We start from the raw sequence: 25,429 nt of genomic DNA on the forward strand, positions 1-25,429 counted from the left end.
GGAGCAATCATACGCGTTTCTGCTCTTGAAATAAGGAGGGATGAAGGAACATATACAAATATGGTGTGACAGAGCGACCTGGGTCCCCAACTGTGTCTGTGCCTGTGCGTGGCCATGCAAAAGCTGACTGAAGCTAGGGCTTGTGTAACTTGTAGGAATTCTTTTTTATGCTAACTCTGAGCATTTATTAAGCACAGGAGAGTTAGGGACAGATTTGGAGGCTCCCTCTGTACATCTCAGAGAGGGCAGCAATTTCTCTGGGAAGATGGTAATAAATTTATTATTTCTTTCTGTACCTTCTGAGGAATATAACTGTGAGTATAGTATGACAGAAGATGAAACAAAATTGCAGCGTATAGGAGTTTTGAATAGCTCGGCACCTTTTTAAATACTTGTGTTAATTTCCTACCTCAGCTGATTGTGTGTGCATCGAAGTACAAAACTTGTATATGCTTAGAGTGAAATAATTTGTGATTGGATGCTTTTATAATAATCTATTTCTGAGCTTACCTCTTGTTGTGGAGTTCTGCTGTCACTAGGACAGATGAAGAAACTTAGGTGGGTTAACGTCTAAATAAATATGCAAAGAAGTTACAGGTCAAAGCCTGTAGCACTTTGTTTCATTGTTGTCAAAATTCAGCAGCCATATACAGTAGCATAATACATCAGTTAAAAAAATCAATTACATTAGTCTGGTACCACCTTATGTGTGCCTAAATAGCAAGCTCTGTTGTTAATGGAAATGTTTATAGGTATTATTAGGTTCATATTGCTGTGTTATATGTGCAGCCAAGGGGATAATAAGGAAAATTATTAGTCTGTAAGAATGATAACATGCCACCTGCTAGAATAATAAAAGTTTTAATGCTGTGTTGTTCAGGGACCTTTTGAACTGGTATAATGTCTCAGGCTTGTATTGAATCAAATCTTCAGATTCTTGCGTTGCACATTCTCGAGTTTGCATTTCTTGCAGTGCTGAAATTGTTGAATCTGATTCTATTTTATCTGGAGGGGTGCAACGTGTGATGTTTCCCTTTAAACAGAAAATATGCTATTTTTGCAGGACTCACTAAATTTAATCTTTAAAATATTCCCTCTGATATCAGGGGATCAATTTTTTTTCTGCCAAAATATTATGGAAAACAGTGAAATGGAAAAGGTGGTTAAGTCAATACATGAATATTAGAATGCGTGAAGTAAGGCCGACAGGAAATTGGTGCGCTCATCTGTGGTATAAAAACTGCATCGCTGATAAATGTTGAATTCTCAAATAGGTAGAGAATGGAAAAAGCTAAACTTCTTAATAAGAAATGCTGGGTTTCAGCCTCCCTGCTATCTCCAGAAGATATTTGATGATAATCAAGGAGGCAAACTAGTTGGCCCTCCTAGGGAAGCTCCTGTCACTTCCATTCCCTGCAAAACGACAGAGGCTTTTACAAAAAAACATGTATTTTTTTGTGTGTGTCCCATTGGAATTTCCACATGGCAACCGCAAGGCTGTGATAATAAGCATGTGGATTTAGAGGCTTTAAACTGAAAGGGCTTTCCAGTGCTAATAATACTGTAACTAAAAATACAGTGTTGTGGTTTAACCCCAGCCAGCAACTAAGCACCACACAGCTGCTCACTCACTCCCCCTCCACCCAGTGGGATGGGGGAGAAAATTGGGAAAAGAAGTAAAACTTGTGGGTTGAGATAAGAACAGCTTAACAGAACAGAAAAGAAGAAACTAATAATGATAATGATAACACTAATAAAATTACAACAGTAGTAATAAAAGGATTGGAATGTACAAATGATGCGCAGGGCAATTGCTCACCACCCGCCGATCGACACCCAGCTAGTCCCCGAGCGGCGATTCCCTGCCCCCACTGCCCCCAGTTTATACGCTAGATGGGACGTCCCGTGGTATGGAATACCCCGTTGGCCAGTTTGGGTCAGCTGCCCTGGCTGTGTCCTGGGCCAACTTCTTGTGCCCCTCCAGCTTTCTCGCTGGCTGGGGACGAGAAGCTGAAAAATCCTTGACTTTAGACTAAACACTACTGAGCAACAGCTGAAAACATCCGTGTGTTATCAACATTCTTCTCATGCTGAACTCAAAACATAGCACTGTACCAGCTGCTAGGAAGACAGTTAACTCTATCCCAGCTGAAACCAGGATAGAAGTCTTTGTCAGACCCAAAATATGTGAACATTATGAATCATAAGTGTTCTTTTCCTTTATGTATTGTAGCTTCTGTTATAAAAGATTGTTCCTGAGATGCAAGACCACACCCCGTAATACTAATTCCTTTTCTGAAATAAATTACTACTTTTGGAGTAACTTATTTATAAATAAGTGTGTGTCGTTTGGAGGTTTATGTCCATAGAGGCAGAGACTTGCATGTCTCTGGCGAGCAGACAATTTGGAGAGAGAACAGTCTCTTCTGCAGCAGACAGTCCTGCTTTATAGAAGGTAGTTGCTAGAGAAATCAAACCAAAGTTACAGTGAGAGTGAGCACACTTTCAGCAACCTCAAAGGCTAAGAAATAATTACATCTTCGATCGGCAGCCTTGCTGTGAAACATCTCCTGAGATTCTCAATAAAATAATAAACGTATTAAAACTACATTTCCTTAGCATTGTTGCCATGGTAGCTATCTTCCACCTAGAGGACAACAATTTGTACCAGGAAGGCATGTAATCTGTTTAGTCCTCAACAGAGTTAACTTCACCTCTGATACCTCTTTGCTTGTAGAAGGGGATATAGCTGCTTGAAGAAAATGGCAATAGCTTTGATCACCTTTCTGGAAAAAACATGACCACTGCACTGTAGACATGAGACTAAGTTCTTGTTACTGGCTCTAAAAAGTGTCAGTGAGCCTTTTTTTTTTTTTTTAAGCATGTATATCATGAAACAAATAGGAGAATTAATCAAATTGATGCACTTTGATCCTTTCCTATTTGAACATAGGTTCTTTATCAATCAGACAAAATCTAACCTGACAGTTCTATTAAAATCAATTTGCAAAGTGGATGGACTACTGAAGGCTAGATGTACTTACATAGTCAATGAAATACTAATGAATGGAAATGCTACACTACAAAGGAATTTACTACATCTGTAAGCGACCAGATTTTGATAAAATTACTTATGCTGAGTGGTAATTTAGTTCATAGGGACTTTGTGTGGCTTTCGGAGTAGGCTGAGGATGAGGAGCTACGCTACCACAAGGGCTATTATCAGTCCAGCCCAAAGAATGCATATGTGGAGATTTGGGGGAGAAATTGTCACTAGCAAGTCATAAAGAGTTTTTGCTTTATAAAATGCTTAAAAACATCATGACCCCTTAGATTATTTCAGTGTCTTGAAAAGCAAAAATTGATCCTCCTCTAAATAAACAAATAGACATGTTTTTTACTATGATCAGAGAAATTTTGTCAACTCTGTTAAGACCCAGGGAGGTCCTACTGAAAATATGAATGGAAATACAAGAATAAAGGAGATAGGGAAAGTGTTTTCTTAGCAACTGCTGCGTAACCAGGTGATAATACATGCCAGAAGTTGGCTTTGGTTCTCCAACACATCAGTATTGCAGTGGGTTGGTATCCAGTACGTAAGGAAGAATAAAGAATTTTGTTCATTCTGGATTGCTATAAAACCTATAGGAGTTGCAACAGCAAAAAAGACTTGGAAGTATTTTGAGAGTAATGAAGTATAAGCATACCTTTTCACTTTATGGTTGCATCTTTCTAGTCTACGTTATTTACCTAGAACAATTAATACCTCAAATTTTCTCCAGTGTAAAGTAAATGCATGCGTGTCAGACTCAAAATCAGGATAAGAATTTTATTTCTCTTGCAAGAATTGATTTTTCCATTTTTGATGGTACTGGGATACTTGTATTAATGACTAAAAATACTTTGAATATTATAACATGTGGTAGAAAAATAGAGGAGTGTTTTGTTAATCTCATAAGGACACCTCTGTACTGGGGAAATTAAATTTATAATGTAGTTTAGAGTAGGTTTTCATACAACCTGTATGGTTAATTCTTAAACCACTGATTGTTGTATTTGATTGTATTTGTGCCATTGGGAAATTGGGAAGGATTCATGTAAATTGACATCTCAATAAAAACTCCAATTAGATTGAAAAAAAAAAAAAAAAAAAAAAAAAAAAGACAGGGGGAATGAGTTTCCCAGCTTCAAATAATATTTGTAGCCTGACTTTTTAATAAGACTTTTCCTTGGATCTGAGAGTTTTACAGCTCTTGGGGAATAGGCTCTTACAAAAAGAATTGATTTGTGTTGCAGTTGCTTGGGTTTTTTGGTGCCTTCCCAACAGTATTAGTAACAGAAGTGTACTTCAACATTGTGCTGCAGCTGTGCAGAATCTTTTGAAGAATATCCTTACAGAGTGTTTTCCTTATCGTATGTACCTGTCTCAAAAATCTGTTATCCCCAGGTGGTATTTCAGTCAGACCAGCATTAACCTTGTGACAGATAATACCATAGAAACAATTCTGTAGTGGGATTGCGTTTCCTTGTTGTTTAGGTGGTAACAGAAGGTCAATGCCACATGTCAGAGTTGAACAGACTGATTCAAATTCCAGTGTTACAAGAAAATTAGTTTGGGGTCCCATTCTGCAAGAAGTTGTGTTGAACTTTCCAGCAGTAATATCTACTCTGTTTACTCTTCAGGCTTGAATCTTTGCATGGAGTGTGATTTCCCATTTTTAGAAGGCTTTTCCCTGCTGAATTGGCTGTGGCATTTATATAGGCTGTGACTAGGCACAGGAGGTTTGAGTAAGTCAGTTGTACTTGCTTTGAGCATGCATGTAGAAACTGAGCCTGAGTATCAGCCAGACCAAATTCCATGTTAATGAAGGAAGATTGTTTGTGAAGCTTGGCTACAAATGTCAGGTAACATCCACCGGTGCATGCATTTGATTACATGAATACTGGCATGGCATGAATTTGTGTGCCTGTTCTCCTGCCCATCCCAAGAAATCGCTTGTGAGCTGAAAAGGCCACTTTTCCTTTCTGGTGGAGGTGGTTTGGATCAGAGAGATGCTCCCAGTGTGTGTATCAGAGTTCCAGTATAGTTAAGTCCTTTGCAATGTGCCCGATTTACCCTGATATGGACCTCAGCAGTGATGTGCTCCTACTATTCGTGCTGGAGGTGAATTGCTTTCTCTCTTCTGTTGGGAACTTCATTGATCTCTCCTGTCCATTGCTCTCAAGACTGTTGAAAACTTACTGCATTACAGGAAAAGAAGGCATAGCTTCAGCAACAGTCTGAGGATCAAACTGTGGACAAATATGCACTTTGAAGGCAGAAAGTAAAGTGTATGTATGCCATGTTTTGTATGATCTATTCATTGAACAAAGACTGTTTTCTGTTCAGAGTGGAAGTACAGGGAGACTCGGTGAGGTTGCTTGCCAGCCACTAGCAGGTGCAGAGGGCAAGGCTAAATGATCCGTTTTAGAAAGCAGATAGGTCATCGAGTGCAACACTAGGCTGGGGCCCTTTTCTTTTTAAGAAACTTTGGAATGATCTCAACAGTTAAAATACTGAAATAAAAAAGCTGCTTATGATCCTGAGCTATTACAGAATCATAAAATTGCCAAGATTGGCGGGCATCTCTGGAGATTGTCCAGTCCAACCCCCTTGCCCAGGTTGGGGGTGGGGAGGGTGTTGAGTATCTCCAAGGCTGGAAACTCCACAGCCTCTCTGAGCAACCTGGTCTGGTATTTGACAGCTCTCAGATTAAAAGAGTTTCTTCTTACGTTTAAATGCAGTAACTTGTATTTTGTTTTTTTTTTTTTCCCGGAACTGGTCCCAGTACTCCAGGTGCGCCTCACCAGTGCTAAGTAGCACTCAACCCACTGGCAGCACTTTTCCTAATGCGACACAGGTTTGCTGCAAAGGCATTTTGCTCAGTTCATCCACCAGGACCCCTGTGTCCTGCTCTGCAAAGCTGCTTTCAAGTTGGTTAGCCCCTAACATCTACTGGTGCCTGAGGTTCTCTCTTCCCAGGTGCACGACTTGACATTTTCCTTTTTTTGAACTTCATGAGACTCCCATCTGTGTATTTCTGCATCCTGTCAAGGTCTCTCTGAATGGCAGCGCACCCATCTGGCAAATCAGCCCCTTCTCCCAGTTTTGTATCACCTGCAAGCTTGCTAAGGGTGCACTTGGTCCCATCAACTGTGTCATTAATAAAGATGTTAAACTGTGGTGGCACCACTGTCGACCCCTGGATAGGCCTTTGCTAACTGGCCTCCAGCTGGGCTTCGTGCTGTGAGATCGGAACACTGTGTGCTCAGCAATTCAGCTAGTTTTCAATCCACCTCATTGTCCACCTATCTAGTCAATACTTCAGCAGTTGATTTATGAGGTCATATAGAGACAGTGTCAAAAGCATTATTCACGTCAAGATAAATATTATCCACTGCTCTCCCCATACCCACCAAGCCATTCTTCTAATTGTAGAGGCCTATCAGGGTGATCGAGCATGAGTTGCCCTGAGTAAACCCACACTGATGACTCCCAACCTCCTCCTTGTCCTTCATATGTTTGGAAATGGTTCCTAGAATTATTTGCTCCACCATGACCTTCCCTAGCATTGGGGTGAGGTTGACTGGTCTGTAGTTCCCTGGATCTTGCTTCTTGCCTTTCTTGAAGATACAGAAGTGACACTTGTTTTCTTCTAGACCTCAGGAACCTCTCTTAATTGCCATGAACCTTACAAATGTAGTAGAGAGGGGTCTTGCAGTGACATCAGCCAGCTCCTTTAGCATGTGCGAGTGCATCCCATCAGGTCCCCTGGATTAGTGTATGACCCGTTTGTTTAAATATATCCCTAACCTGATCCTCCTCTGTCTTCCTTGCTCCAGACTTTTCCGTGGGTCTCGGGGATGGAGATTACTGAAGGCAGGTCTTGCCTGTAGAGTCTGAGAAGATGATGACATTGAATATGGCAGCCTTTTTCATGTCCCCTGTCATCCTGTCCCACTCAACAGCAGGCCTACATTTTCCTTAGTCTTGCTTGTGCTGCTGATGAACCTGTAGAAGCCTTTCCTGTTGCCATTCAGTTCCACGTGGTTTGGCTTTTCTAAATCTGCACGTTAACACTAACCTGCGTGTTCAGACAGTGTTTCGATAGTCCTCCTGCGTCACCTGTCCCTGGTTCCAATTCTTGCAGGCTTCCTTTCTTTCTTTGAGTTTTCTTAGGAGCCTTGCCTATCTATGCAGGCCAACTTTCTGTGATTTCCTGTTTGTCAGGATGGACCATTTTTGGACTTGGCAAAGGTGATTTTTTGAAAGTCAACCAGTTCTCCTGCACCCTGCTTCTCTCCAAGGCCATATCCAATGGGATTTTGCCAATCAGATCCCTGAGTTAGGCCAAAGTCTACTCCTATGATGTGTGCATTAGTGTATAGTCACTTCAGGGCAGGCATATGGGCATGCTGACTTCCCAGAAACTCTAATGAGGGCTTTACCTATAATGCAGTCCTGTTGGCATTCCCTTATTTATGTGTGTATGAAGGTGGTCCCCCTTCGGCCCTGCTTTAATGGTTATGGGGTCCCTCTTCCTCATATCACCCTGCAGACTTTGGTGGCCAGCCTGGGCCCACCACTTCCTCGCTTGGTTGTTGGTTGTCATCTCCTTGCCAGGTTCATTAGCTGGTTGGCATAGACGCTGTTGCCCCACCCCTACTATTCTGGTAGTAAGGGTGAGGACTGACTGTAGAATTGCAGAAGGACTTTGCAAGACCAAATGAGTCGGTGATAAAATTAGGCATAGCTTAAAAAATCAAGTGAAACAAGTCAGAAAAGATCATTCTAGCCTTACACACAAAATGATGCGTTCTGACTTGATTTGGGAATGAGATCTTGGCATTGTAACTGATAACTGAGTGTGAAGGTTGGCTCAGTGATCTGTGGATGTCAAAAAAAAAAAAAAAAAAGGGCAAATTGAACATTAGAAATCATTAAGAAAAAGAGAACAGAACAGAGAAAAAGTCACTGTGGTACTGTACAGATCCAGGCTGTATACGTGTCTTGGCCACAGTGCCCAACTCTGGTCTCTATCACAAAAGCAACAGAGCAGAACTGAAGCAGTTTCATATAAGGTGAGGAAGGAAGAAGATATGATAGACACCTGTAAAATATAGTGTCACAATTCTGAGAGTGAAGAGGAATCAATAGTTCACTGTGTCCTGCGATGTAAGAGCTTGAAGTTATCAAATGAAACAAGCAGGTGGCAAGTTTAAAACAGACAAAATAAGCTTGTTCTTCATCTAATATAGTTTGTCTGCTTTGACAGGCAGTGATGTGGGGCTGAAAGTTGACATGGGCTCAAAGGGAGGCAGGGCTGGCCTGTGGAAGAAAAAATCTATTGAAATATAATCCAGGGAAATCTGAGCTGCTCGTGTTCCTCTCTAGGCTTCTGTCTTTGGCTGCAGCTGCAACCATCATTTTGCACTGGACGGATTATTGGTCTGATCTAGTAAAATTCTTCTTATGCTATTCTTTTGTTACAAGTTTTAGAAAAACATAATGCTAGCAGGCAATGAGAAGATGTGTATCAATTGAGGCTCACTAGACTGGAAATTCCTAGACTGCCCTTAGAGGAATGGCCCAGAGTCCGTCTTTTTTGAGGTTTAAGAAGTCCTGAATTATCTAACTTTTTTCACCACTTCAGAAACTTCATGTTTGCGATGTTCAGTAGGTTTTTGTAATAATGTCAGCCTCCTATTCTTCTCATCCTGTTTTGATCCTTTGGGTCCATGCGCCTGTTGACCTTTATTTGTTATCTTTATTCAGGGTAGCTCTAATTTTCCCCTTGTCCAGTGTATCTTAAAGAACATATTTTCTTGCATTTAGGAGGATTTGTGCTTATTCTTTGTTCTTCTAAATTTCACAATGGTGCAAGTAGAGATTTCAGCACGAAGAGTAATGCCCTATTTATTTAGTTTAGTCAAGATGATAAAGGCTTGTTAGTTTGAAGTATGTCTGGGCTGCAGCAGTTGAGAACTCAGAAAACTTCCCGATGATTGCTATTGAATAGGTCTCTAGAAAGTAACCTACATGTTAAAAAGCTCAACTTCCTAACTATTGGTGTTTTCTCTCAAATTTCTCGGAGTACAGAGTGGAAAATATAATATAGCCCCCATGACAAGTATTATTTTCCAAAAATATTTTGCCCTTGTTCTGGAACTGTTTTGTTTTTGTCGCTCTCTTTTGAAATGTAACTGAAGATAGTATCCTCTGATGTTCTTGCAGAACAGTAGAGATGTATCAGCTATAATGGGAAACAGGGTGATTGCTCTGCCTCAAAATAGAATATGAACTGAACAAATGAGAGTGTTTTTGTACTCATGGTGACAGATTAGAAAAAGAATGGAAGAAATGTATTTTCATTAAATAGTTGCTCAGTCCACTTCCTGACAATGATGAAATCTTCAAAATCGGTAGGTTGGTTGAACTGCTGTGCATCTCCTGTAGGTATTAAGTGCAATAACTGTTTTTTAAATTGGCTTTTCAAATGTTCATCCCTTATGTGAACTCAGTATTCAATTACTTCTCTTGGCTTATCACTGTCACAAAAGCTAGTCCAAATAGTCTGGAAATTTCTGTTCTCTTTGAGGCAGCCTTTTTTTCCATCTTGTGTGTAATACAGTGATGAGAGGATGTAGAATTGAAAATCTGAGTGCAGACATGGGTTTTGTGTTTGTGAATAAGGAGAGAAAAAAAAGGGTGCAGGAAAACCGAACCCTTTTCTATACGTGAATAAAATGTTTCTTCGTATCAGTCTTTCTCCAAAGTTATGACATAGAAATTGAAAATAGCAAGTTTTTCCTGTGTTTAGCAGCACCTTGGCATGGTGAATGTTTTTCCTTGCCTTTAGAGCATTGTCACAGATACACATAGAAAGACCAGTGATTGTGAGTTAAGATTGACCCTACATTGTGTGTCATCACTCACAGAGCAATGAAAATATTAAAATACATAAATGGTAAGTTCTGTAATCTCTTTTATTTACAGAAATAGTTGTATTTCCATTCTGCAGTAAACAGACTTTTTTTTCATTTAAGACTTAAACATCCATCACTTAAAACTTGGCATAATGACTTCATAGTTGGCATTTTCTTTAACCAAAGGGAAGAAGAAAGTGTTTCATTATTTGGAAAGGTGGGCAGCTGTAAGTATTACTGTTCCTTGCGCTGCAGCATCATAAGCCTTACTGATACTGAAGTCACCCTTAATACATGAATAAGAAATGTGTGTTTGGGGTTTGGTTGGTTTTTTGGGTTTTTTTTAAGCATAGTGTCTAGACACATTATGTGCCAATTTCATTTCACTGCCACATCACAAGCTTCACTGACGGTAAAGTCAAATTTTTCTGTGTTCTAAAGATACCCTGTGCTTTTTGTCCTTAAGCCAATTTTTAATCCATTTCAGTAGTTCTTTCCTTGTGCTGTACTTTCTGACCTTGTAAATTAATCCAGTGTGTGATATAGAATCCTAAAGCTTACCCTAAATCTAGATAAATTATGTCCCTAGTTTCACGTTTATCTCCCAGTTCAGTTTTGCCTTTAAAAGAAGCAACTTTGTCAGACCTGACTTTCCTTCTCTGTATCTCTGCTGACTGCTCCTTTTTTTAATTACATTGGTTTAAATACTATATAATGTTTCCATCTTCTTCGCAGCTTGAAGTCAACTTTAAGTTTGAGTGTCTGAAGTTCCTCAGTTCTTTCCTTGTTCTTGTATTAAATAGAAAATCAGAAATGACCTGCCTGCAGTTCTCCAGTACTACATCTCCTTAAGTGAGCTATCAAATGTGTTTGCCAGAGGCTTTTCCTTACTTCTTTTACTGTATCTCTTGAAATGCTAGGGTATAATCAATGGTAGGGGAAGCACAGAGGATTCTGGCGGTCCTTGGAAAGGAGGTGAGTGCAAGAGTAGAAACAATTACGGCAACAGAATTTGAGATTTATGGTTCTTGCAGGGATGCTTGTGAAAAGGTAACTGGACTGAAACAACGGTGTGACTTACAGGATGCACAAAGATGGTTGTCAGCTAGGTGGTGGCTTTTTCTTTGGTATCTTTGAGAGCCTGTCTATTAGCCTGCTAGGGGCTCGCTCTGTCTCATTTAGGCTGGTATTTTCTGGCTGTAAAGTTTAGTGTCATTCTTTTTTACAGCATGCTTAAATGGATGCATCAAATCTAAACCCAACATTAACTTCCAATAGCAGAAGAACATGCTCATTTACCTTTCAGAAAAGCCAAAGGTCAATTTTTAGATATATTGTGAATCTTCTTCAAATAACATTCTATTTTTTTGTTTGCTTAACATGAACATTTAAGTATCTAGGATGCAGTGGCAATTTTTTTTGGTATATGATTGTATGAATGATGGTGCAGATATTTTGCAAGCTTTGTCTCAGTCTCAAGTTGAACAGTTGTGTGTTGGGATACAGGTATCAGTATCATTGCATTGGAGGAAGTAAAAGATATAGTACTATTCCATGCAATTATTTCTAATCAAGCCATGATTTTTGAATGTTATAAAAAATTAGTCAAGTGATAGAATAAAAATTCAAAGTTATATTTATCCATCAAAGAAATTTTTCATCTATATATTTCATGAGTGATAACAAAAGCAAGTTCAACTACATTGTTGTGACTTAATGCATTTCAAATACTGTGTCCTGCAGGGAAAGAACAATGATTTGATCACATTTTTAAAGAAAAAATATCCAGAAGCTAACCTGGTTGATATAGGTATAGCAGGCTTAGGCTACAGAAGCACAAGGAGTACAACGTCTAAAATTCGTTTTGTTGAATAAAAGTATTAAGTTGCTCAGGGAATTAAGAGGATTGTTATAGCACAGAGAAAATTACTTTTGGACCTAACTGCAATTTGAAAAACTTGTGTCGTGAAGAAGAAAAAACTGGTGGCACTAATTTCAGCAAACGTTTTGTTCAAGTAGTGCCTAAAAAAGTTAATTTTAATGGATTGATTTGTTGCATGGGTTCCAAGAAAAATTCTTCGGGCTGATATTGGCGTAAACTAGTCTATTCTTACCACTAGTATTTATTCTTCTAGTTCTGTGCTTATTTTTTAGGTTTTGGACATTATTGGCCCTGTTATTTATTAGATGGTGATAATCTACCTTTTATTTTTTTGGGTCAAGAGGTCCGTGGTAAGTTGTATTGTTATTTTAGACACTATTTCCAGTCTTTCCATCATTGTGGTAAACAGAGCATGTCTATTTTAACTGGCTGAGAAAGGCAATACATGAATTTTAAAAATTGTCAGAAACATGCTGTTATGTGGGTGGTTGTGTGTGCCAGATGTACCAGCAAATCAAGAAAAAACACAGAACAACAGGGGAATATGGGAATACTTAGTGCTGCTGCTGAGAATATGCTCGTATTCCCTTTTGCCAGTGTGGTGGTTTTGTTGCCAGATCTAAAGATGGCGTGTGTGTACACGTTCTAGAGTGGGCTTTTTCTGGAGGGAATTTTAGAGACTTTCAGGCCTGATAAAGGTTGCGTGCAAAAGGAAGAAGAAAAATTTCTGAACCTGAGTTTCTTGAGGCTTGACTTTTACACCAAGGAAGAAATGAATGATCCTTGTGAGGAAATATTTAAAGCAGCAAAGATGAGATCGCAGGCTGCTCCCAGGAGTGTTTCTATATTTTCTTAAATAGCTATTTAATACAGACATTGCTTCAGCTAGAAGATAAATGAAATGCAAGCCTTTATAAGTCAATCTGCTGTATAATGGTCTTTAGGGGAGATATTTCAAGGTAACCTATCCAAAATTTCATTCCAACAGGATTTCTTGTAAAATTCATTCCCTTTTCCCCTCCACTCTACAGAAATCTTGTCCCTTCTGAGCAATGTCAGTTCTGTCCAAGTGCTAGGTGATGGGCAGATGTTATCTTGTCGTATTGACCAGATAAGATGTTTTGGAGGAGGGGTGAGCAAATAACTCATCTTCATCATGGGTGCTGTTGAAATACTTAAAAGGTCTCCGCAGTTTCTTCTCAGGTTAGTTGCCGCTACAGTTGCAGACTATGTGAAATGATGCTGTTAAACAGCTAACAAAGAATTCTGCTTCCAGTGTGAGCCCCTTTGCTCAGACCCCTCTGGGCATTTACCAGGGGCGGTTCATACTGGGCAGGCACCTGCTGCACCGTTCATCAGCACCAGGCTCTTGTCCAAGCCTGTGGATCTGCTGCCTCTCGAGGAAACATGCACCTACCTTTGCTTTCCTTAAGTCTCTGAGACCTTCTTGTAGATCCGTTTGCAGGTCTCACTTCTGTTCTTCCACGCTGCAAGTATATGTAGCCTGTCACCTGAAGAAGAAAGTTATTTATGTCCAAACTGTTGTTAAGATGTGTTAAGTTCATGTGTATGCCCATGTACAGCTTTCCCCTCAGCTCCACTTGCTCATCTTCCTGTTGGGATTGGAGGGTGGAGAGAAAGAAGCCAGGTTTTCTTTTTTATTGATGCTGAAACTGCCTGTGAAGAGCAGGCGTGAAACATGCCCGTTACCGGTGCTGATACTGCCTGAAATGCACCAGCCAATGGTGCTTGCAGGAATGTGCCTTGCCATTTTTATCATAAAGCTGTGTGTTGTGAAGAAATACAGTTACAGGGAAGTAACGCACCTTTTCTGGACTCACATCAGGCCTGGATGAGGGATAAAGGTTGCTTTGCCCGGAGGAGCACTTCTCCGCATGTGCAGAAACGTGCTGAAAGCATTACACGAAGAAAAGAAAACGGGCATCCTGGAATCCAGACTCCGTCAGTGCTACGCAGCAGCTGAGCAGGGAAACTAAGAGCTAGAGCTTTGGCTTTAGGCCCCTGTATTTCACCTACACTGAGCTTTGTACTCCAAAGTTGTTCTTGTGCATCTGTCTCATAGCCTTTCCTCTTGACCAGCTACGTGGAGTTAAGATGCCTGTATGAATACTGAAGTCACAAAGAACAGAAAAGAAAAGCAGGCTACTTCATTGTAGGACCGACAGATAGCAGATGTAATAGTATCTTATTGTAACCTTAAGGATGTGAAAGTAAAATTGTGCTGCCTTCGCTTCCATGTAGCAACCAGGTTTTTTGAGAATCTGTTCATGCAGCCAAGTCTGTTATTGCACTATAGGCAACAGTTCCCTAAATGCAATAGTGATCGGATGTCAGATACTTGTTGGCCCTAGCATTATGGTAGCCGTAGTTGGCAAAGTCTGACAGAAATCCAGATTAAAGAATCTTGAGCTGGATGTTTTGAATTAAGATAATCTGAATTTGACAGATGCCCCCATTACCTTCACTGGATGCTGAGAAAGACCTTTAAAGTGTAATGGGTAGAGCCTGGGAAGAGACGGGATAGTATTTACACGAAGTTACGTCTGTCTTTGTAGGTAGGTTTTGAATGCATGATGGAAGGGATGGTGCTGAGATAAGTTTTAGCTGGGTTGGAAGAGGTGGCAGCCATCTTCCCAGGAGGTCAAAGCTGTTAATTAACACTGCTCAGAAATAACAGCTGAAATGGAGAGGCAGGGACCCACTGCGTTGCTTTAGGCCAGTGGCTGAAGAGGGTGCAGGTGTAGAAGCGAGGGGCTGGTGAGGTAAAACAGAATCAAAGCTGGAAAGAGAAAATGTATGTTCTGTATGGCAGGTTAGATAAAGCTGTGCAGTGTGTCTGTCTGCTCTGCTGAATGCTTGAGCCCTAACCACTAGGGCTGTTAGGAGTAGTTGGAGGTTTTGTTGGTTTTTTGGTTGGTTGGTTGGTTTTTTCTTTTAATTTTTAATTGGCCTATTAAAATTCACTGGGGAGATCAACTCTGAGGTCCTGTGGAGAAGCAGCAACCGGGAAGTGTCTTAGATAAACTGCAAATTGTTTGGTTTTCTTGCATCTTATGACAGATTTTCTGGACTAAGTATTCCTGAGGTGTTATACAAGGGCACAGTGCAAAAGTTGCGTTCTGTGAATCCATGGAGAAATAGGAGCCCCGAGTTTAAGCAAAGGTGACTGTATTTTGCTCTCTATTAGATGTTTCTCTGAGACAAGACTGCGCGGTGGGAGATGACATTGTGAACACGGGGGGCGCGGGGTGAAGAAGACGGGTGCTTTCAGCTCTGAAAAATGCTGATAGCCTGCTAAGTCATCTTTGCCCACAGCATTCCTCGGCAGCTGTACCCCCTGAGACTGTCCAGGCATCCCCATCATGGGTCTGTCCAGCTCTCCTGTGCTTTGCCATCCTCCAGTGGCGATGAGCACAGGGAGCAGAGATGGTGCAACAGGAGCACCAGAGAGTCTCGCCTATGCATCAGTGTCCATCTGGAGGGTGTTTCGTTGTCAAAGCTGGTTTATCTCACCAAACGTATCCCTGCTAGCTCTACAGGAAAGAAAATTCCATACTTTGGTTTATTTTCCTGAAGATTCAGGGAGTCTATTGCATTGCTTTCATTTCTCCTTTCTTTTGTGGAACTGTTTAGTCTAATACTATGAATAAGTGAACTTCATGTTTTTTTCTGTATAGAGCGTTTCTTCAAGTTGCTAACCTAGTCAGTCGTTCTTCACTCCTTGTACGGTATCTCCCTGGTGAAACTGATTTCATGTCATCTCTAGTCATCTTCCATAAGGATAAACATATGTTGGCCACTCCAAATATAAGCATTCTGCAAACTGCATGTAGATGTTCAACACTGCACTTAAACTGCTCAAGCAGCAAATTGCATAATAAGTGTAGCTAAATGTCTTTGATTTGAAAAATTAACACATTTCACATTATTTTGTCCTTTGTTTTCCTTAGGTGCTCTTAACTACTTAACTGGAGCAGTAGTTGCCAGAGTGTAATTCTGTGCTGCTTTTTTGTGTATCTTGGGGGTAGTGTGAAGGTACCTGCTGTTCTCTCATAGGTAGTATTTGTAACAATGTGAAAGTCTAAAGTCTTCATCGCCATGCGTGTCCCTGTGATGAAGGCTTCATTGCATACTTGTTCTTTTTCACTCTGTTGTTAGTGCCTCCTTATGATTGTTTATCTTCAATCTAAACCATCTAGCCAGCTTCACTCCACTGAAGAACCATGGAGTCTAAGGTCATATAATACCCTTAGGTTTATTTGAAAGATCATTCATTGTTTTGACAACAGAGCATGTTCTTTTGGGGACTAGAACCGGAATGCTTTGTGTCTTAAATACCAGTGGCTTGCTTTCTGAAAGAAATGTGAATTGTCTATTCTTTGTGTTGCAAAATATGTGTTAGGAAGCAGACTTGCTCAACCTGTGGCCAGCAGGCCCAAGGAAGCATTTAGCAGGCTAGTACGAGGAAAAACTGTTTTCACTAACAGCACTGAATGTCTGGAACAATTTATGTTATATGTAATATATCTTAAAAAAAACCAAACAAACAAACAAAACCCAGGCAAAAAACCCACCCCAAAACCAAGCAAAAAACCCCAACACCCAAAAAAAAACCCCAAACCCAAGAAAAAGTTAAGGAATAGGGAAATGCAGCAAAAAATGGCAGTATTACAGGTATTGTATGTTTTTGGAGAATTATGAAGAGTATGCATCAAAGGTACAAGAACTGCTTTTAGCCAAGCATTAATTCTGGGAATATGTTTATGTAACAAATGAAAACAAATTAATTTCTCATATTTTATATTAAATTCTTTGTATCAAACAGAAGAAAAAAGAAGTGGCTGTTAGAGAAAATGATTTCCTAAAAATTGTTTGAAAGTGAGTATTTGTAACTACCATCTTGCTAATTTCTTCTTTAGTTCTTCATTTGCTTTGTTGGACCCATCACCACGTGTAAAGGGCAAAAGCAAAAAGAACAGTTATTTGTATTTTCCAGTGGCTTGAAACAGAACAACTCTGGAAGAGGCATTCTAAGGAAATGAACAATTTTTTTCTCCCTTCCAGCTTTCAGCTAAATCTTTTCAAAGAGAGGAAGAGCTTATGTCTTTCTGCTCTTACGAGTTTCAGAGCTAGTTTTTTTTTCTAATATGTAACTGTGTACTTTAAAGTTCAGAAAATAGATACTTTTCTCTACGGAAGTTGTGTTTTACCCTTTGTATTGGTCAGAGCCATTTCAACTTCAAGTGATAGCACTAGTCTGTAAAACCGATTAAAAGTGAGTTTTAATGACAGTCCCACAAGTACATAGGTTGGATTAGAAAAGCAGAAATTTCACAAATCTTCTAAAAAGCATTAAAGGAAGGTATGCTGAGAGTTGGTTAGAATTTCAGCACTTTTTTTTTTTTTTTAAAGCACTTTCTCTTACCAGAAGTGTTTTGCTTTGCTTTACTTCTGCTGTTGTAAAAGGAGATTCTTTTCAAGTCGGAAACAAAGACAGATGTAAAGGGCTTAGACGCTGCTGTACCTAATTCTGCCTGGCCCTTGAAAAGGAATTTCAGGTCCCGAGGTTGGCACTGGGGTTTGCTATTTGGTGCTGGTGAAGAGTTAGGTGGGTACGGCAGCAGAGCGGGTGCATTTGTACCTGTCTCACCTCCTGTACCTGAGCACCGAACCCCGAGAGCTAAGCTCTGATGCTTTGGGGATTTCCAGTCCTACCCTGATATATCAATTTCTGGATTGGTTCCGGAAAGGAGTTGCTTTCCTTGGTGGTTTCCAAACCTTGCTTATATAGATGTCTTTGGAAGTAAAACTTAATTAAATGGCAGAAGAGGTGAGCTGGATGTGGTGGTTTTCACGTGGTAGCCTTGTGGTTGAGCACTTGCTAAGGCACTGGAAGAGTGAAGTCGGGCTGTGTCCTGCTGCTGCAAGAAACGCTTGTTGCTGGCAACAAGCAGTTGGGAAGTGACCGTGACTTTCTGAAGGATAAGCTGCCTAATTCTGTCCAAATCTCAAATGGGGAGGCCAAAGTTAATTATTTTGATGGGTGTTCCCAGCCTAGTGAACAAAAAGGAAAACACCTGCAAAGCTGAAGTGCCCCAGAGTTGAAGTGCCTGCTGAGGAAGGAATCCTTTTCATTGCAATTTTCATCTCCAGGGCCTAAAATTTCAAGTCCAATCTTAGGAGCGCACATCTTCCTTTGTATTTGACTGTGTGTAATTTAGAGTGCTGTCTTTTCCTTCAGAAAGACACTGCAGTACTGTGGTGATGATGTAGTAAACACCCTGCATAGATGAACATTTCCTCTTTTAACCCAGGATGGGGTCTCTGCTCACTCATGCTTTACAGCAAAGCCATTATTGCAGCAGCTCAAGCTGTTAAGAAGATTGGGACCCTCTGTTCTTTGCATTTTCCCTTTTTTCTGAATCTCTTTATAGCAGTTGCAAGGAACATCAAGGTTTGTTACAACGAATCTTGCAGCAGTTATGTGTAAACTTTTTACTGTGAAGAGGCCTATTTTTCTTTAAATGGAACAGAGTATTTAATGATGCTCAGCCATAGATCTGCTTATAAAATAGAATCGGATCGGTATGCGTTTGTTGCTCATAGAGGGAACTTTTTTCTGAGATTTTTTTCCCCCCATAATTTCGGTATATTAACTTAGGCAGAAACTCTCTGTATCAGGATTTTTTTGAAGTTTCATCTTACTGGGTCAGTAGCCAGAGTACTTCTGAGTAATTTTGGTGATGTTAGTCTTTACACATGAAGTTTATTTTAATTCAGTGGAGCATCAACTGGCAAATAAATCTCACCTCTGTAAATTATGTTCAGCATTTGGGAGTCACTTACCCAGTCTCCAATGCTATTGCCAGCTGCTACTATATCGGTTTTGAAATACCTTGCTGTTAACTTCCACAGGACCAGGATTTCCCCCGGGATGTTTGAGTGCTGCTCCGTTGAATGAAGTTCAGTGCAATTGGAAGGTTTCTAACTGAATGCTAATAAAACCAATATATGTGGTTCTCTTGCGATGACCAGTGTGAAGGCAGACTTTCTCAGCTAATGCAAATCTCTCTAAAATTTGGTTGGGATCTTCCAGAAGCATCAGTCTCCTTGAGTGGACTGGCGTGCTATTTTCCTGTTATATGTTTTATTTGAATAGGAATAATTGAAGCTGGCTGAAAAAAACATACTCGTACCTAATATGGTAGTAATTATTTGAGGCAATTACGGGTTTGATCACTGCTAGTATCCTGTATCCTAGAAGCATGTAAGAACAGCAGTAGATAAATATGTTGCCTCCTGCACCCTGGCTACTGAAATCTTGATATACCAGTGAATTAACTAGCAGAACTCCCAATTTCTTCAAGACAGTTTTGTGTCATTAGCAGAAACTAACCTCCTAGGAAGAGCCTTATTAATTTCAGATACTAGTGCCTGCTTACATAAATCCACTTGCCAGATCTGACCTTATCCTCATGAGTCAGAAAATAGTCATGTACAAGCAGATAGGTTGGTGGTTGCTTTTAAATCTGTACCAGTATCACTGTTGCCCATCTCTTGATCAAGAGTAATCCTGATGTATTTTAAAGAGGAAAATACATTTTTTCCTAAGAACTGAGTGTTTTGAATTAGTTTCTTATGAATTACTAAAGGTGTCATCACCTACTTTGAACAAAATAACAATTTTGATGGTTATACTTCTTTTTATTTGAAATGGAAGTTTTTATCATCAACAGCATACTATTGTTGCTTGGTAAACAAAGTAAAGCTTTATACAGAATTAACATTTTGCAGGCAAAAAAAAAAAGTATCTAAAGAAGAAATTAAAAATAACTAGTTGATGAAATCAAAATGACATGTTTCCAGAAAAAGGCTCCTCGGATGTTGGATTTGAAAAATGAGAAATTACCTGTTTTGAAGCGGGGGAAATACCAGAATGAAAATAAAATCTCTGCAGATGAGCAGTACTTTTAACAACAGTAATTTAGGTACTCTTCTCTCTCTTCTGAAATATTTTTACACCTGAGAAGTCTATTGCACAACACATTTTCCATGTCTGCAGAAAGGTAATAGTGCACTAAAGTCGCAGTCCCAGGGTCTGTGTGCTTACAGATTTTGGCAATGAAGCCAAAGGAACAGGAGACTGTTTTACAGTACTCTACTATTGCCTTACCACAGGGACACGTGTAGGACTATAATTAAAACTGATTTTCTCTTTATAAATTAAAGAACAAAGGACTTCTTGTCTTCACTTCCCTTGTTTATTTACTTTAATTAGTCATAGGTAGTAAAGTAAAAAAAGAAAAGCAACATCATACATTTATATTGGATTAGCACACTGGAATACGCAGTTAGTGGTTTTATGTTTAGAAGTTTGAAAATAAGAATAAATCAGGTGAAACTGTATCAGTGAGTAAATCTTGCTAGGTGGGGCATTGCCATTGAAAAGCGGGGGTTATTAACTGAAGTAAAGAATTTAGCCTGACATTCAAAAATAGACAAAACCAAAAAGTTGGATCTGGGGGGAGAGGGAGAGAGGGGCGATATGCTCTTCCAGTAATGTGTAGCAAGTACCGTATGTCCACCTGTACTGTCATCATCATTTGGTTTTAACTCTCTTGCTGGTGGTGTGGGTGTAGGTTCTGTTGTACAGTCAGCAGTTTCCAGTTTTCTGTCATCCTTCGAAGATTTTCCAAAATTCTCAATACTGAGTTTAAGGAACTACGTTTGCCTGTGTGCTGTGTAGCTTTGAGGTTCATTGTGACTACTTAAAAGGCTGTTGTGATGGTGGTCTTTCTGTTCTTCTATCCAATTTTTGTTTGGTATTTCTTTCTATCATGATGCTAAGTTTCCTAATAGGGTAATCTGTACCATGTTATAACTGGATTGTAATTCTTAAACGTAAGCCAACACCAGTTAGTAACTGTTCATAGTTTTACTTGGCTGAGAGCCTTTGACAAATGAGGTGCTTTTTTAGGCCGAACAAGACAACGGTCATCCTCTTCCTGCCTTTGCCAATCTGCATATTGAAGTCCTTGATGAGAACAATCAGAAGCCTTACTTCACAAGATCTGCGTATGAGGGCTTCATCCTTGAATCCTCCCCAGTGGGAACGACCATCTCTGACAACCAGAATCTGACTTCTCCGCTACAAATCATAGTGTTGGACAACGATGTGGAGGAGGTATGTTTCATTCTTTTATAGTGTCATACTGATGTTCACATTTTTTATCATTTTCAGAGTTTTTTGGGTTTTTTTCTTTTTTAATTGAGACGAAACTGGTTTGATCAATAAATAAAAAAATCTTAATATTGTTGCGGTTCCTTTTTTGTTTTCGTTCTGAGTTCAAATAGATTTGAAAGTGCGTCTGAACTGAAAAACTAATCTGTGAGTTACTCAGCTCTCCTTAATTAAGACTGTGTTCTGTTAGAGATGACGAATGCTTAGTGCAGAGAGGAAAAAAACCAAGGCATTTTGTGAGAAGGATTAATCTGCCACACAGCATGGGGAAATGAGGGAGAGAAGCTCAAAGTGGAAGGAAGTAGTAGTTTGAACAAACCAGGAGGCAGAAGAGTAGGAGGGCAGGAGGCTAAAAGTTCAATCCATTTTTTGCTCTGCCTGGATTTTGATACTAACATTACTCATAGTAAAAATTGGGCATCTTCAAAAGAATAGCAACCAAGTAGTAACAATTCCTTGCCCCTAGGGCTAATGTTTCTTTTGTTCTCACCAAGGCTGTTGCTATAAATGTGGTTTTTTGATAGCATTACTTTTTTCTGTAATTACTGTAGTCTCTCCAGTTAGTTGTCCCCTTTGTTCTTTTTTGTTTCTGTTCTTCTGTTCTCTTGTTATCTTCGGATACGTAAGGAAAGCTAAGTTGTAGGCGTAGGTTTTGTAGTAATATTTATAGTATATACCAATACTCTTTAATAAACTTCTTAACCTGATAGTCTGAAAACAATCTTCTGTTTCAGAAAGTTTCCCTTTTGACATAGGCAAATTCATTATTTTTGAGAAACACAAGAGGCAATTGTCACTGAAAGATGCTTTCTGCATCACTGTCTGCATTAGAGTGATTTATTCTCCTAAAAGGCTATTTTAAAGCCCAAACTCCTGTAGAATATCTCCTTCCTATCCATGAAAATATCTCAGTCTACCTATGGGCATTCATAAAAGTCGGTTGGAAGGCAAGTGGAAATGGCTGTTGGATCTGGCTTTCTTAGGTCTGCATAAAAAGTATGGAATAAGTGTATCTGGCAGTCATCAGTAGGCATTGCTGATGATTTGTATTACTTGTGAAATACTCTTGTTCAGTGTTGCTTTTGCTAAAAGCAAAGCAGTTTTCTTGTTTGATCAAATGAATGGGATCTTGTAGGTTGCTCAATATAGGAATAAGAAAGGTGTGCAGGTATCAGGTATGTGTTTATATTTACAATGCGTTGTCTGATTTTGCTGTATAAAATCTATTTATGTAATGTGTGCCTGAACACAACAGAAATCAAATTGTATGAGTTAGTGTCCATAGTTCTAAGTCCTTTTTAAGCTCCTAAGTTGAGAGATTTTCTTGGAAAGGCTTTTTTTTAGTTCTGAGATCATTATATGTGTTAAACAAAAAAAATATGAGGATATTTTTAGATGCTTTTAGCCTAAGCAAATTGCTGTCTATTTTTTTTTATCCACACCTTCATGAAAATACTAGTAAAACCCTTTGGTTCAAATATGTCTTGGTGCATATCTGCTTGTTACAGAAATCTGGATTTTTAGGGTACTATTTATGCCCACCTTATAACATGTGTGACTGTATATTAACTTCACAAAAATGGAAAGAGAGGCTATTAATCACCCGAAGAGTGGAAGACTGAAAGGGAGCAAGTCTGCCTGTGAGACCGATAGACTTGCGTGTGCGAGAGGTACGGTCTGAAACTCAGAATATGGTTTTTGGCAAGCTGGAGAGCTTGTTGTGAACCGTTTCTGCCTGGGTTGCTGCACTGCCAGTTTGGGCGATGGACAGCTGAAAATAGTACAAAAATCTCACTGTTAATCCACAGTGCGCTGCTGGCGTTTCTCTGCCTGCGAGTCCCCCAATGTTCCAGGGACCGAGATATTTACCCTCAAGGCTTTGCAGCTGCAATGATCTGGGAAAATACTACTGTCCGTACAAAGTCCACAGTGGTAAAAAAAGTCATGGAGCATGGCTGGTGAGGGAGGGGCTGAATTCGTTGTGCTTGAAATAATTTGGAACAACTGTTTTAATTAAAGAGAATTCAGTGTCCTAGTTCAGACACTTAAATTTATGTGGCAGTTTTCCATGCCGGTGGTTTTTTGGGACTCTCTACTATTTCCTAGTAGATGATACTGTTACACTAAAGGAATGACAAAGACTTTAGACTTCATTAACCTCCAGAGGTTTTTCAGGTTGTAGTTAATAGTGCTCTGATTAACCTTTCCCTGGCAGTTGTACAACTCTACCCGCAAGATGTCAAAGGCAGATTTGATAATACAAGGTTCTTTGATGTAACTATATATTAGATCATATACAAGGCTGAAAATTAAGATTACTTTGAACTGTTGAATCCTGAATTTGAGCTCTTTGAATGATTCATATAACTACCACGTAGTTAGTATAGCACATGGTATTTGTATACTGTCAAGCTGCAAATATTTAGTATCAAAAAATTCTGCATGGAAGAGTAATTTGTTTATTTAATGTAAACTACTTCATGGGGTTTTGTAACGTATTCCTGGTATTTGTGTTCCCCACCAAAAGTGCTTTCTGTTACTGATTTTGTCAATACAAGTTCAATACTTCAAGTTTTGAGGGGTGCTCTGAAATTCATCACAAGCAGTTTGACTATAGTGTTCCACATTTTATTGTTGTGCCTTCTCTGTAGTACATCAGCATGTTCCCATGAAGTCATCTCAATATTTGGATATTGAATAGTGCGGTTCATTAATATATTTGTGTTTGCCTGCACTAGAAATTTTAACGTAGGTGTGGCCTAAATATTTGTAGTTTTAATTGCATCACTAATAATAAAAAAAATCTGTCCAATCTGCAGCAGATGTTTCAATTGGGAGCACTACCATACTTTAAATAATCTGCATCCAAAGATGATGAAAAACAAATTTATCGTTCTTGAACGCAAGCTGCTTTAGGTAGATGACCAGAAGCTGTTAAATATTTCTGTGTCTCAGTACAAATAGACCTGAAATTTCATATCCACAGGAAATGACCATTCAAGGGCCCAGAAGTATTTCCTAGTGAACTTAACACTTGGTTGGTTTACATCATGTTTTTCTTTTCATTGAATAATGAATAACAGGAGTTTGGTTAAGTTAATGAAAATCTAGTTCAGTCACATGACACAAAATGAGACAGAGCCAAAGGTTTTCCAGTGAATTATTTTTGTTTATTGTTGAAACTTTGTAATATTTCAGTGTTGCATGATGAATAACTGTCAAGGATTTGTAGACTGGGAAATGATGTGGCATAAAGACTTAATTTTGACACACCACCCCATGCCTCCAAAGTGAGGACAAAACAATGAAGATCTCTGGCCCCGCTGGGATGTAATGAATGCCATGTGCCTGGGGAGATGGGCTGCGGGGGAACCTGACCGGTGGCCCTCTTCTTCTGGCCTTCTCCTTGCTGCTACGATGGCTCTCTACCTGCAAGGCTACTTCCCTTCGGTATGGGGCGATAAGGGCCAGTGGCGTGGCCAAAAGCGCTTGTTCCCAAGCCTGGGAAATGCAGGTGGAGGGAAGGGTTGCTCTGTCTCAGCAACCTGAACTGCTCGGGGAACCTGGTGTCAGATTCGGTGACTGTATCAGTCTTCTCTCTTGCGTGTTTTGCTGATGCTTAAGACCAGCCAGACCTGATCCATCAGATCTGCCAGAGGGCTGTAGGCTTATCTCAGGGCATAGGGATCTGCCTGCAGCTGCAGAGGTGATGATCAGCCTTGTCCTGGGGTGGAAGTGCTCTGCGCAATTTCCTATTCCTTTGGCATCATCTGGCTCATGCCAGCACAGCTCTTTCCAATTCTATGAAATGATGCAGGCGTAACATGGATCTGAGGGAGTAGAGAATCGGATGTAACCGCTTGTGTTGTGTGTTACTACCTATGTCAGTGATTGACGTAGTGCTTATAACCTGTTCCTGGCATGAGACTTCCAGCAGAGTAAGACTTGGAGTGCAGCAAATGCATATAACTCGTACATAAAATGGCCAAACAAACTAAAGTGACGGGTACCTTCTTGCTGGGTCTACATTGGTAGCTCAGGGTGGGTTAGTAAGCACAGCTAGTGCAGGTCTTAATGTTCTGATGACTTCATTTTATCTTAGTAAATTAATGTATTTAGTAAGTAGGGATTGCTGAGGAGAAGTTGACATATCCTCGACATGCTTGTGCATGTTAGTTTCCAATAGTGACACTGGCTAAACGTAATGTATTCAGTCTTTTAATGGACAAATCACTTGAGATTATATTTCATACTAAAATAACTCCCTGTCCTCAGATAAATGCGTGAAGAAAGTGGTCATCATAACTGTGTATCTTAAG

The 25,429-nt window shown here is 39.7% G+C and overlaps 1 protein-coding gene across 11 annotated transcripts in view; it reads left to right on the forward strand.

Annotated features, from left to right (window-relative positions):
• Positions 1–25,429, forward strand: part of PCDH15 (protocadherin related 15) — an 858,619-nt gene that overhangs the window by 634,580 nt on the left and 198,610 nt on the right. For all 11 annotated transcript variants that reach the window (XM_049810552.1, XM_049810540.1, XM_049810547.1 and 8 more), the window contains one exon: positions 20,847–21,053. In XM_049810552.1, the coding sequence (XP_049666509.1) occupies positions 20,847–21,053 (207 nt within the window). The remainder of the gene's footprint in view (positions 1–20,846; positions 21,054–25,429) is intronic.

The sequence above is a fragment of the Accipiter gentilis genome, chromosome 9, assembly GCF_929443795.1.
Source record: "Accipiter gentilis chromosome 9, bAccGen1.1, whole genome shotgun sequence".
Taxonomy (NCBI): domain Eukaryota; kingdom Metazoa; phylum Chordata; class Aves; order Accipitriformes; family Accipitridae; genus Astur; species Astur gentilis.